We start from the raw sequence: 15,196 nt of genomic DNA on the forward strand, positions 1-15,196 counted from the left end.
TTGTGGACACTTCCATGGAAGATGTTTTATTTTCCCCTCCTACTTCCATTTTCATTTGGATATGACTCAGAAAAATAAATTGAAATTCTATTTCACATATTTAATTCCTAATAACTAGAAATTGGTCTTCAATAAAGATGGTATATCCCCATAGCCTCTCTTGTGGTAGATACCGAGATCATGGGTGAGGCTGTAACTTAGTTCAATTTGGACTAACAAGGTCTCATAATGTCAGTTCAGACCACTGAAATATGTGATCTTGAATATGTTTATATGAATAATTCCAACAAATAGTTTTCAAAATGTACAAGCCATTTGAAAGTTACAGCCTGGACATGACTGCATTAAGTCACTCTTAACTGCAGGAAGTATTATATTGTGTCACTTTAAAAATTGTTTCATTGTTTCAATTTATTTCCAAAATTCCCGTGAATGCTGGTCAAAAGAGAGCAAAGTAGCTTCCTTATGTGGTCCGACTTTGTATATAAACAAAAATCAATACACTTAAAAGAATCCAAAGTCGGCTTCCAATGTTGGCTTGCTTTGAAAAAAATAACCTTTTCATTGATAGCCTTTAAACAATAATCGGCTTAAAAAAGTACCCAAAGTCGGCTTCCAAGGTCAGCTTCCTTTGCTAAAAGAAATAATCTTTGTCTTTGATATCCTCTCAGCAAGTTTAAACAATGAGTTTAATGCTCGCTGCCAGTTGTGTTTATTCACCAACCGGGTTTCTATTTGCTTGGCATCTTTGGTCATAATTAATACAAACGGGCATTGAATTCTGCGGGTAAATAGTATACACAGAAATGACTTGCTTAATAATAATTTTGTAACCCATGCTATTGAAAAGATTGTAATTTGCACTTAAGTGAATGTATTTTCAAATAATGACAAATAATGATATTTATTTGCAAGATACTGTCATATAATTGAACTGGATCTAACACAATCTTGGTTATTTTGCACATCCGTGAATGGCACATACCTTCAAACAATCGTTTCATTTTTTCACTCTCGTTTGTGATTTTGTTGGATGCAGTTTTCAGTTGGATAACACATTCAAACCTTTGTGTACAACCAAACGTTTGTTTCTTTATGTTCATGTCAGTGAACAATGTGTCTTGTATTATCTGATGTAAGTGATACATGCCACAGTATGGATGTATATGCTACATATATGTTTTTTTTGGATACATTTTCTTTAATGCTCATGATAGAAAAAGAAAATAATAAGTTATAACAATACAATTGTTATTTCTTGATAAGCATTTTTGTTTATCAATTTTATTGAAACGGGCGGGGGGGGGGGGGGGCAAATTAAACACACAAACTTATTTCATTTCTTAAGCCTTGAAACATATGACCTAGGTGTAAAAAAAGTTTCACCATCAGTTCTAGTACAGTAGAATAAAAATCTATTTTATTGTGTCCAATATATACCGGTATTATAAAATCTGTTAAAGTCAAGAAGCACTAATTAATAGAAATATTGCTTAAACAAATAAAGCCGCTGCAATTATAATAACTATAAAATTTCTCTGTGTATATGTTCAAAATACATCATCAACTTATTAGAACCACCCAACCTTCTCTCTAAAATGCTGAGAAATGTAATAGATTTTTCTTATTTTACATTTCAATTTTTCAATTAAATAATACAGAGACAAAAAGTCTCTCATAAATATATACCTTGTAATGAAGCAACATTGAACACTAATAAACTGAAATAATTTTTTCAGCACTTTAAACTATAAAAATAGATGTTAAAAAAGTAAACTAAAATCAAGGTACTGTCAACAATGATCATTACATTGCTATTGGGATAGATGATGCCTCTAACATGATTAATCTAAATTCAGACCAAAACATGCTGTAACTGTCATTTTACTGGTCTGTAACTTTTAACACATTTTCAAATACCAAATTCGCATTGAGATTTGATTAAGATACGTTGTCTATTGACGGAATCAAGAGATCACCCATTTGTTTCTCTTTTATATACTTTTCTTTTATAAGGAAGTTAGGTATGAACGGAAAACGCGGTATGTGGGACCGTTAACAGTTGTTCCTTATGAGCAAAGCCTTTTCAATAACGGTGTCCTATAAAATAAGTTTTATAGCATGCCATGATAAAATATGTAATTCTTTTATTTTCTTATTGAAGATACTTTAATTACAATATGCATATGTATTTGGTTTCAGTTATCTATATGTTCTTGTACTATATTGTTTTGAGAAACTTATCGCTGCTCTTAATATCGCAAGTTGTCGATTATGTTGTAGTCTTTTTTCACATGGAATTTGCTAAAGCTACGCTTATCTTAATGTGACCATGTATTAAAACTCAGTGCTATGTAATTTAACTCTCGTTTGAATGTGTATGAAGTTTCAAAATAAAATGCTTGGTAAATGATTTAAAAATAACAAAAATGAACTAATAGTGTGACCCACATATTAGCTAGCATATTTGGCATAAAAGGACATTTAAATAGTTTCCTTACTCGTAAGTGTCATATTTATTAGCATAGAATTCTGACTCAGTCTGTGGTGGGGGTAGAGGAACTAATTTAAAATATTTGATTTGTCTTGTGGTTTTGTAATGAGTGGGTTTGTTTACTTTATATTTGTTTTTGGGGGTGGCTGTGGTTGTTCATTAATCAAGCGTATGATTGTAATCACTATTCAAACGCATGGAGATGACGAGGTCATTATCGGATGAAAGAGTCCACATTGAACACACAACAATGTGCGAATATAGGATTTTTTAACCTTTTATATATTTTAAGTTTCCTTTACTTGACACACCAACGTAACGAAGAAGTATCAAGTCTTTTTCAGATAGTCTGATTTACAATGTAGTAGGGACTGATAGCGATCATTTGACACGCTGAAAGTGGAACACATTTGCATCTGTTCAAGAAACATTAATGTTTTCTGATTTAAGTACATGATGATAAGACTACAAGTACATCACTCCAGACAACAACCTTGTATGTATTACTGAAAAAAACAACTTATTGTTTTGTATGTATGCCAGTGTTCATAAACGTTCTTTGAATATACCTAGTATACATGAAATACCAAAGAAACTCCATTCAAAGACTTTGTTAGTTCGTGAACTTCTGTGATTCGCAACGTAAAATAAGTACTTAAACATTGAATTATAGACTTGTAAATTCATATAAATTCAAAATGGTATTTTCTCTTATTATGTTTAAACACTGGAATGATCCATCCATTATCAGTGCTGTTTGTTAGAAGTCAAATTAACGTTTCACAGGGCACTAATACCCTTGCATCTGGGTATATTTCAAAGTGTTTGCAAGACGTAAATGAAAAGCATTTTTAGATATATATTTTCTTAAACTTTACTGTCAGGTGAAAAATTAGTAAACGTCACTACAATTCAGCAATTCTGGTTATCCAGAATAATTAGGTTCTGGGACGACGTCATCAAATTCGTGACTTTTGCACTCTTGGGAGTAAATATTGCTGTGATCCAAGCTTTGCTAGTAGTGATTTTACTAGATAAACGGATTGTCAAACCATTATTACGTAACATTAACCATGATTGTTTGAATTATAGCGGTGAATCCACTTACCAGATAATATATCGTACTTTACAATTTTATGGAAAATGCGTGAAAGTATTGATATATCTATTTTCAGTTTCATTTAGAAACGTTTTTTTTCCTTCATCTAAAATATATAGATTTTCATGGTTTATTCGTCAGCCAGATAGTTGTCAAAAAATATGATAAAGACTTGAATTGAATTATATTCCAGCTGTAGTCATATTTTCGAAAAACAGCTAGAATATAGGCGATGACAAGAATAAGGAGAAACAATTCATGTCACTGTGAGAAATTAAGGTTAGTTCTGCGAAACTCTTATAGTAAGTCGGTGGAAAAGGGAAACGTAGCTGCCACTTTTCAGTCGTCTAGACATGTTCTAAGGTTTCGGGTAACATTTGTCATGTGTTATGTATATTTAATTTCAATTCCATGTCTGATGTTTGCTCGTGATTGAGATGGAGCTTCTGTCTACCCGACTATTGGCATGCAATGTCGACCTCAAAATTTGTCATGGTTCTAAGTGGTAAAATTTAAGTTCTAGGTATATCCTTTCGTTAGAGTCAGTGCAAGTTTCCATTAGTGTTTCGGAAGAAAATATTTCATTAAATGTCATGTGACTGTATGTAAAGAGGTTAGGCAATGAATTCAATTAATTTCATTCCTGTTTCATATCAGTCTTTGGAAATATTATGATCAGACGTTTCAAGTCGTGTTCAGATATAATTTGAGAGAAATCTTTTGTTTAAGTGCAAAGTTGTCATAAACCTTTTCGACTAAAACAGTTCTTTGAAATTATTGAGGACTCATTCAAAGACATCATATATAGCATAGTTTTGGCACAGTAGCTCGAAATGTAACCCCTTTTCTTACTGTCTTGATTAAACTTATGCCATGCTGTAATACTGTGATACATTACTTGGCCTTATTTGATGTAGGTTTCGTTGATATCTTCTTGCCAAGCTTTAAATAAGAATCCGTCCTAATCCATGAGAGGCAAGCTTTTTATTACTCTGTGCTATATCCTTTTTATAGGTTTATCTTTTAACAGTATTTTCTGCTTTCAATGTGCTTGAAAATTTGTAGTAATTATATCATTTGTATTGGTCAGATTTCCACTGGTATGTTTTCATGTTTTCCTTTACAGCGGTACAACAGGGTTTTTTAGTGTCAAGGAAATTGGAGCAAAGTGCCTTAGAATTTAAACAATCACTTGAACAGTCACTGAACTATTTTGGCAGCCTGCATAATTGGACCCGATTCTTTTGTATCTATCATACTATGAGTTTCTCCTGAGGAACAACTTTCTCGTCTAAGACAAAAACAATTTTTTAAAGCTCTTTTTCGTTCACTAAAAGAAGATATTTGTCTAAATGCTGATATTGATATTTTCCATGTATTGGTAATAAAGACCCCTCTTGTACCGCTGTAAGGTAAAACATAAAAACAAACGATAAATACGACTGAATCTTTCTGGTTCGTTTCCGAACGTTATTCGCCGAACTTGAAAAAGAAAAAGATAACAAAGGTACAGTGTCATGGAACCCGCACTCTTTCACGCCGAAATAAAATAAAATTGTACTGTAGTACTGCCACACATTTCATAAAGCATTTGTAAACTTCTTGAAGCATAACCATATAATTAAAGGAACTTCATTATATATATATATATATATATATATATATATATATATATATATATATATATATATATATATATATATATATATATATATATATATATATATATATATATTGTTATGCATGTCTATATTTTCACAAACTTCTGGTATATGATTTTATTTAATGTTCGTAAATTTTATTAGACTGTATCGAATAGTCTTTGTTATAAATTGTGTGCGTAGTTTGGCTCAGTTGAAAACACAAATCAAGTAAGATAAAACAAATAGTTATTTACCTAATTGTTGACACTTAGTAATAATAATCGTAACAATTACACTTAAAATGGCGCCTTTTGGCATAGTTTCTCAGTGACTGATGGGATATGTAAGTTTCGAGAAGAATTATGTTGACCTCCCCCCCCCCATTGGTTGCATGGGGTCATGTGCATTTAGTACGTCGTCACTTAGTACGTCATAAATCTATAGTGTATGTTGTCATGTGGAGTCCATTTCGAAATACAATCGCAATTTACGGTGTATATAAGGAGAAAGGTAAGCATTCAATGTCATTCTGATTTCTGGAGTCATTAACACTTTTTGAGTTCCTAATGTAAGTCTGCAGATGTATTTCATGTTGTACTTAGATATTTTTTGAGAGGCAAAACATTTGTTTGGACTGTTCATTGTTGATAGAAAGTGCTCTTTCGGACAACAATATTATTCTGGAATTGTTATAAATTATTCGAAAGAATTATGGACAACATCATCTTGACAACGTCACAGTTCGTGGTTGACCAGTACATTTCTGTTATTACAATTATATGGGACATTTCATTTTTTATGACTTTCAAAGACCTTTATAAGGACACATTTGGATTCACTTCATTATACTGTAATTTCTTCTTACATTTTTCATGTTTCACTTTAAGAATTAAATTGTTTGTTGACTTTGACAAAACTTGTTGGGTGTGCTTCATTTCTGTTTCTTAAGTGTGTAACCACAGAGTCGTAACAATATATATATATATATATATATATATATATATATATATATATATATATATATATATATATATATATATATATATATTAAATGACAGAACTGTTTACATGTAGTTTACAGCCTTCTTGTAAAATAATTGTTCTCTATCAAATTTCCTTTTCTTTCTTCTATTTTAATGTCAGGTTGTAATATACATAATTTGAATCATGCTTTGATTCTAAATAAAGACAATACCATGCTCGGATGAACATGGCCGATTAACTCCGCTTATCTGCATTACGAATATAAGGAAGTGGACTTTATGATCCCCATCTATCAAAAGTTGAGATTATATGGCTCACAAAGTCCTCATAAAGTGTGTTTTTTTTTAATGGAAATCATTACTGTAGATCCATTAGTGCGTGTGTGTGCCATTTTGATTTTTAATGTAGCTTTCACAATTTTCAGCGATTTCGCAACGATGTCTGCAATGTGGCAGTTAAAGTGATGTCGTGCACTGGAACATCATCCCGCAGACATGTAACATCAGGTCCCACCCAGTCGTATCACTAACCTCATAATGCTGAGCGCCAAGCGAGGCAGCTGTTAGTACCATTTTTGTAAGTCTTTCTTATGACTCGGCCGTAGTTCGAACCTGCGACCTCCCGCATCTGAGGCGGATGTTCCAACCACTTAGGACACCGAACGGTTAGCAGTAGTAGTAGTATTAGTTGTACAAGCAAGGGGGCTCACTTGTTTAGTGAACAAAATCAAATAACACCCTCTTGTGTGTGGCTTGATGTCGATGTTTCGCCTATTTTAAAAACCTCAACACAACAGCCTTTGACAAATGAAGGGTTTTTATTGCTCACATACCACAAATAATGTTCCTTTGAATCAACTACTGATCACACATTATGGCTTCTGCTCCTAGGCTAATTGATGAATTGGAGAAATATTTTCCCAACGCTGACTCCCCACAATGAAACAAATAATCATTAAGACAAAACAATAAATACAAACAGTCACTGTTTCATCACAGAAAGACAAACATGGGGCGCATGAAGACAGGAAATGTAAGAAGTCGGCTTAACCTATCTTGCGTACGTAAGATGCCCACTCGCATAACATATCCGCTTTAATAATTAATATTTTGTTATTTAAAAAAGTTCCCAAGTGTCCATTACATATTTATAATGACGATCAACAAAACACACCCATGACATTTTGGGATTTCGAAATTAAATAACTGAAATCCCAATTTATCAAGATTACTTCTCAATCATGGCACTTAAATTGAATCAATATAAGCAAAGTCTTACCGGTAGATCTCATCGTTATGATCCTCAGACCAAGTTACTGTATTTGCTATTTTATTTTAGTAACCTGATAAATTGCAAATAATTAATGCGGTGCCATTTCCATTTACGGATTTTATCGATTAGCGATAATCGAAAACATTGGCGACTAATAATGCCAATGAAGAATATTGATCACTGGTAACTTACACCAAAAAGTGCAGCACTCAGTAATAACCAAAACTTTAGATCTTTTAAAAGCTTAACGTATCACTTGTCAAATAACCTTGGCTGAAGACAGACCGTACTTACAAAATATGATGGAAAAGAAACGTTGCTGCGAATTGTACGTTTATAGCGGTTTCCTTTATTAATTTTATATCTTCTGTCCTTAGCTAGAATTAAAGGCTAAAGGCTAAGTTCTATCTTGCTTTTCTAATATAAAAAGGTTGCTATTAATTGTACGCCCGTTGCTTGAAAGAAAATAATTTCCCGTCCTTGGCTTCAACCGGGTTAAGAAAGCGATCTGTTTTATTACACGTGTCATTTAAATTTCTTTATCTTTGGAATCTATGCTCAATTCATATTCAAACCGGACATTAAAATAGAAGAAAGAAAATGAAATTTGATAGTGAACATTGATTTTACAAGAAGGATGTAAACTACATGAACTTTTCGTTATGATTGATACAGTTTTAGACAGGTCTCTCATTTAATATCAAACAAATGTATTGTCGTGCATAGTAGCAAAATTAGTTGCTGAAGTAAGTTAAGGGAAGTTTGTACTTTTGTATCGAGTTAAATATTTTATGCACAAATTGCCGTCCAACTAATTGTTTCTGACCAAAGAGAAATAAAGATTGAAACATTTTAAAAATAACACAGAAGAAAGTGGGACTGGTATCTGATTATTCGCAAATAAATCTCGCCCCAATATCGACTCAATGTTTAACATCCTGGGTTTTCTGTAGCAAGGGTTGTAATATATATTATGCCAATGATTCACAAATGACATATCCGAAAAAGTTACCGATGACGCACTATGGATAAATCACAAAGACCATTCCTTAAATACGTGATAATAAACAGAACATTCATTCTTCTATGTATGCATATGCAAGGATATGTAAAATACTCCTGTATATATTTGAAGTGTAGTTACATACACTTACTTGCGATAATAGAAACAGTGCAAACCCATCATTTTTATTTATAAGTGAGAAGTGCCTGAGACTTAGTCCTTCTTTTAGCATTCAGCTAGTTATTTATGGATATATGCCAAAGTAGAATTTGAATGTTATTTATCTGAAATGGTTATTATCATTATTGGCTAGCAGTTTGTATGTACAAACACATGCTATGGTAGCTATGGTTTAAGCTAATAGCACAGTTTATAGGATATGGGATAATTTGAATCAAAAGAAACCCTTTTTTCGTATTTCTTTAAGGTTTGCCAAGAGAAATAAAACCGAACAGCTTTCAACAGAAGGAAACGCAGCAAATTAAATCAAACTGAAACCAGAGAAAGTGTAAATATAATAATTTGTCCCAAGAATTGGACGCGTTAGAAGAAAAGAAATTGCTTATTCATTAACTAGTTTATTCCTGTGTCCTGTCGATACCATACACAAAACCTCATGACAGAAGACAATATTGACAAAAACTGAAGATAAATTGGTGCTAATGGCTGTACCTTTATAATGGCCATTTAAAGTTTTGAATAAATGATAAATGATTGTATTAGGTTAAGTATATAATAGAAGAATATCAACAAGTAGAATTATTGCTGGAATTCTTAACGACCGTAAAGTTTATTGTTGTTTTGTAATTTTGATGGAAAATGTGAACTTTTCTACATTCTATATGATTTATTTGTAAGCCCTCTTGAGCCATAACTTCTATTTCCGACATATTTCATCAACTTGAATGTTTGGTTTTAAAGTAAATAAGGATAAAAATGAACGTAGATACTTTGCTGACTGGTTAGGATGGGTCGAAAACAATGTATATTAGTAAAATGTCCAAATTGTCAGAGGGTTCAATATGAATACTCTAGAGATATCAATGTTGTGCTTGAAACAAACATCTCTCTTGTAATAAACATCTGTAAAGCTACAACTATATACCGCATATTCGTTCCTAAGTGTATCCCAACAAAAAACCAATTGACTCATTCGTTTTGTATTTTAAATTTATTACAGATATTACATTGCATACAGTATGAACTTGTTTCGCCTAGTCAATGTAAAGTATGTCCCCTATGGATAAAAACTGTCAAATATCCCAAACTTGAGAATCCATATATATGTTATGATAACAGAGATTTCGATTTGGAACCGTTATGCCATGCTAAGTCTCGGCCATTGGATCTGTTTCTTTAATGTCTTCATCTGAATCCTGGTCTTATCAAATGTAAGTTCACTTTTCATATATATGATATTGATATCAGTATCATCGGTTATGAACCTAACGGATTTAAACTTAGTTTATAATCTAAAGACTGCAAATAATATGACCAACAACACAAGCACCATGGCAAGAGCGTACAGATTGATAATAGTAGAGTATTCTTGGAGACGGAACGTGGTTTCTTATGGGTTTTGTGGGATCCCTTTCACTATCTGAATGACCAGTATTTCTTCCTGACAGAAAGAATCACTTTTTGGTTGAACTTATTATCAGGTCTTGTATAAAAGATCCTGATGGAGACGAAGAGTTGAACCACTAGAATTTCTTTCATTAGAACATTTGGTTGAAATCTCATCGGCGTTGACCATTTTTTCCTCTACCTCTGTTGATGTGGTCTCCCTTAGTGGTATTTCAGTTACTATCATCCTATTAAACGTTTCTGCATTGTTGAAAGAGGGATGAAGTCACAAAGGTAAAATTTGAAGAAATTTACCAGTCATCCTTAGTGATTATGTTGAAGCAGGGCCATTTGTGAGTATGGTTAAATAATTAGTAACTGGATGCTAAGTAATTGTGAATGGTGTGGTTATCGGAATAGTTACAGTTTTAGGTGTGGTAGGCAGTGTAGTAAAATGATATTGTTGAGACATATGCTTGATTGGTCTTCGGAGAAGAAGTCGTTCCAAGTGTCCTTGAGCTAATGGGGTTTGCTGGTCAGGTCTTTGATGGAGAAGTAGTTATGGATGGGCTTGGTGGTAGAGTTGTTGGTGTGGGTGTGGCTATTCTTGGAGTAGTAGTGGATATGGTTGTATACGAAATGATTATGAGTTTTGTTGTTGAATGGTGTTTGTGACTGTGATTGCTTGTGTCGTAGTATTAAAATAATGTTTGTCAGTAAGTAGTCGTGGGAATAGTTGTTGCTGTTATTATGCATGTACGCCTGGTTGTCAGATTGATAGTCGTCGTCAATATAGTAGTTATTGCTAGCACTGATACTAGAGTAGCATTTGTGGTACTGGTAGTAGGTATAGAAGTATTTTCAACATGTTTCTTAAAGTAGATGTCATAATGCAGATATTGTTGTGGGGGTGGTTGTTCGTGTTGCATTTGTGGGTTTGATTATCGATATAGTTTTGAATCGGATGTCCAATCAATACTTCCGAGTGTATAGGTTGAAGTAGCAAACGGTATGGTAGTCTATGGAATAGTAATGGGTGTACTTTTCGGTGTAGCTATAGTTGCAGGTATTGTTGCATCATGTATGGTTGTTTAGGTGGTCATCTAACTACTAGCAGACGTGGCTGTAGTTTTCGGTATATTCGATCAAAAGTCCAGTTATAGTAATAACGATATTTGTGGGTAAAAATGTCCATGTTTTTTGAGGTTGTGGAAGTTGTTTTGGTTGTTTCGGTCTGTGTAGTATGTGTAATGAATATGTAATATTTATGTAGTTGTCGCTGTAATGACGGTAGTACCTGCAGGGGTCGTTGGTGTTTGAGTCGCATTCGTAGAGGACGCTATCATTGTAGTTGTAATAGTTGTTGATGTTGTTTATATCCTCGGAGTAGTGGTAGTTTCGGATAGAATTAGTACTGGATATTAATAATAGGCTCGAAGTATGAGTAACTGAAAATGTAGTCGAAGGTTCAATGGTTCTGTTGTTATTTGTGTAAAAATATTTAAGATATGATAGTCGGAGTAGTGATTGTGTATGTGTGTTTGTCCATATAATACTAATTCTAGGCGTGGCTATTGGTTAAGTGAGTTTTACTTGCTGTATTCGGAGTCGTAAAGGTTCTTTTTGTGGATGTGACCCATCTAAATATTAGCGGATGTCAGTATAGTGGTAGTCATCGCTGTGCTTATGGTTGTTGATTTAGTAGAGGTTGACGATATTTTCTGAGTGGGAGGGGCAAAAGATGTTGTGGATGCTGCCCTGGATAAAGCAGTAGATACTGTGACTACTTAAGAAATGTTTCTTACAGATGTTGGCGTAGCTCTAATTGTTGTGTGTTTCTATCGGTATATTAGTAGCAATAACGGATGTGGCTGATGCTAAAGTGTAGTTGTGGATGTAGTATGGTGGCCTGAGTAACAGTGGTACTGGATGCCTTATTCAACTATGTTGGTTTCTTTGGCAGCTTGTGCATTAATTGATGTGGTTAATGTAGTATTTGTTTTTTCGTGTTCTTGCTGTGTAGTAGTCTCTGATAAAGTGGTGGACGTAGCAGTGGATAAAGATGTCGTGCTACCGGTTGCTGTAACGGTCGAGTTAATGTCCAAGGGTACAGTCTGTAGTGAGGCTCTCAAATTTGTTTATAATGTGGCGGTAGAAACAGAACGTTCTGAAAAAGATGTGTACATGTGCAAAAGGCAAGAAAACGATACAAACCCATCCTAATAATAACACATCAATTACAGTACTCAGATAAGATGAAAACAAAACACATGATAGCAAAACCTCTCATTATAATACAAAAAATGATACATTATGCTGATATCAAAGTTAATAGTGTGGATATATTTTTGCTGGTTTTAAAAACAAAAATGGAATGTGCTCTGAACAGTGATGCCATTCCTAGGTGGGCTATGGTATTTTCTTCAACACCCGAAAATGTGCCGTTTCTTTTTTAATTCCGTGATATATATTATGAAAAGGTAAATGTGTCGTGGGAAGATGTTACCTGTGAGCTATATACAACGAATTTGAACTCAAAGATCATTGGTACATAGGTTTCTTGGTATAAGGATAAACTCTGCAAAATTTGACTTTTGACATTTATCCCCAAATAATGGAAGATAGGCACAAAACGAGAGGTGGTGTTAAAGAAAACATAGTTATCCTGTTCTTATTTGACGATCAAAGTAATTTATATTTACTGTTGTTTTCTATATATATATATATATATATATATATATATATATATATATATATATATATATATATATATATATATCTTGTGTTTCCTTTTAAGTCTATGCAGTCCTAATGACGCCATATTAAAGAAGGCATATTACAACTATTTCTGAGGCTGAATGATTATAATCATGAAACATTTTATATCTTAAGTACATTGAAACTCACCTATTTCTATGACCACATCGTCGATACCTACGTAGCTGTAACGATTTCTAGTAAGGTGGCTCTCAAATGCAATCTGAAATATATATATATATATATATATATATATATATATATATATATATATATATATATATATATATATATTGAAAAGACTATGATCAAAAACTTAAGTAAAAGAAAGGAAGCACACCCAACAAGTTTTGTAAACCTCAACAAACAATTTAATTATTAAAGTGAAACTTTACAAATGTAAGAAGAATTTACAGTATAATGAAGTGAATCCAAATGTGTCCTTATAAAAGTCTTTGAAAGTCATAAAAAATGAAATGTCCCATATAATTGTAATAACAGAAATGTACTGGGCCTCGAAAAACGTGACGTTGTCAAGATGGCGTTGTCCATAATTCTTTCGAATAATTTATAAACGTTCCAGAGTAACATTATTGTCCGAATGAGCAGTTTCCATCACCACTGAACAGTCCAAACAAATGTTTTGCCTCACGAAAAATATCTAAGTGCAATATATAATACATTTTCAGACTTACATGAGTAGCACATAACGTGTGAATGACTCCAGAAATCGGAATGACACTGAATGCTTACCTTTCTCCTTATATATACCGTACATTGCGATTGTATTTTGAAATGGACTCCACATATACAACATACACTATTGATTTACGACGTACTAAGTGACGACGTAATAAATTCACATTACCCCATGCAACCAATGGGAAAGCAACATAATTCTTCTCGAAACTTACATATCCCATCAGTCACTGAGAAACTACGCCATAAGCGCCATTTTAAGTATATTTATTACGATTATTATTTCTAATTGTCAACATGTAGGTAAACAACTCTTTATAGATCCTACCTGATGTGTGTTTTCAATTGAGCTAAATTACGCACACAATTTATAACAGAGAAAATTCGATACAGTCTAATAAACATTACGAACATTAAATAAAATCATATACCAGAATTTTCAGAAAATATAGACATACATATCACTATATATATATATATATATATATATATATATATATATATATATATATATATATATATATATATATATATATCCTGAAGTGCCTTTAATTATATGTTTATGCCTCAATACGTTTACAAATTCTTTGTGAAATGCGTGGCAGTACTATAGTAAAATTTTATTTTATTTCGGCGTGAAAGAGTAAGGATTCCATGTCACCGTACCTTTGTTCCCTTTATCTTTTTCAATTTCAGCGAATAAAGTTCGGAAATGGATCAGAAAGATTCAGTAATATTTATGGTTTGTTTTGATGTTTTACTTCGCAGCGGTACCAGAAGGTTCTTTAGTGCCAAGGAAATTGGAGAAAAGTGCCTTAGGATTCAGACAATCACTTCGAACAACCACTGAACTACATTTGCTGCCTGGACATTTGGACCCAAGTCTCTTGTATCTGTCATAATAAGAGTTTCTCCGGAGGAACAAGTTTCTCGTCTAATACAAAAACAATTTATACAAAAAAACTCTTTTTCGTTCAGTGAAAGAAGATATTTTGTCTAAATGCTGATATTGATATGTTTCATGTAATGGACTCCAATACTCAAAGAAGAAGATATCATAGGAATTCCAAGTACGCATACAGGGGTTATGCAATATAGGAGGACATACAAGGTATTGGGTAGACATCGTATAACAAACTAAAAGACCGAGCACAGAGACATAGTTTTCAATGACCTTTATGGCGAAGGACGTCCAGAATAGGATTAAATACGCAAATAATGTATGATACAATTTTATGGACATATGTATTTCAATACATGCACCATATTAGCAACCGCAAGTAATTAATTAATATGGCATACATATATCAATGTAATCATAGAGCATCAAATAGATTGAAATCTGGCCAATTAAAATGCTACAACACTGGACAACAAATTTTTACAAAAGTCATGTTACTGAAATAAAATTAGTCAATTCTTATCAATTTTTATGTGCTGAACACGAATATGACAGTCAAATTGCAAAATTGGCTCTAGTTTTTTTGTAATCTGCAAGAAATTAATGTTTACATAACGAAATGCATTCCAATAGTAAAAGGTCAACTGTAATAGCTTACCTATAAAAAATCAAGTCATTGACTACATCTTAGATTTCTTCGCCTGTCTCTTGTACAGCTGTTCGGGAGCATCTCTGAGGAGTGTCCAGCAGTAGTCAGCCAGCATTGTAGTGGACCATT

General features: G+C 33.0%; 1 protein-coding gene across 2 annotated transcripts in view; it reads right to left on the minus strand.

Moving 5' to 3' along the window:
• Positions 1-9,712: 9,712 nt before the first annotated feature.
• LOC149801927 (MAM and LDL-receptor class A domain-containing protein 1-like) overlaps positions 9,713-15,196 on the minus strand; it is a 30,058-nt gene continuing 24,574 nt past the window's right edge. For both annotated transcript variants that reach the window (XM_089954364.1, XM_089954366.1), the window contains exons 12-13: positions 12,969-13,041; positions 9,713-12,228 (exon numbers count right to left, since the gene is read on the minus strand). In XM_089954364.1, coding sequence (XP_089810490.1) covers positions 12,200-12,228; positions 12,969-13,041 — 102 coding nt within the window. In that variant the 3' untranslated portion in view covers positions 9,713-12,199. The remainder of the gene's footprint in view (positions 12,229-12,968; positions 13,042-15,196) is intronic.

This window comes from Sinohyriopsis cumingii, chromosome 4 (assembly GCF_028554795.1).
Source record: "Sinohyriopsis cumingii isolate HCF-2022 chromosome 4, ASM2855479v2, whole genome shotgun sequence".
Lineage (NCBI taxonomy): Eukaryota > Metazoa > Mollusca > Bivalvia > Unionida > Unionidae > Sinohyriopsis > Sinohyriopsis cumingii.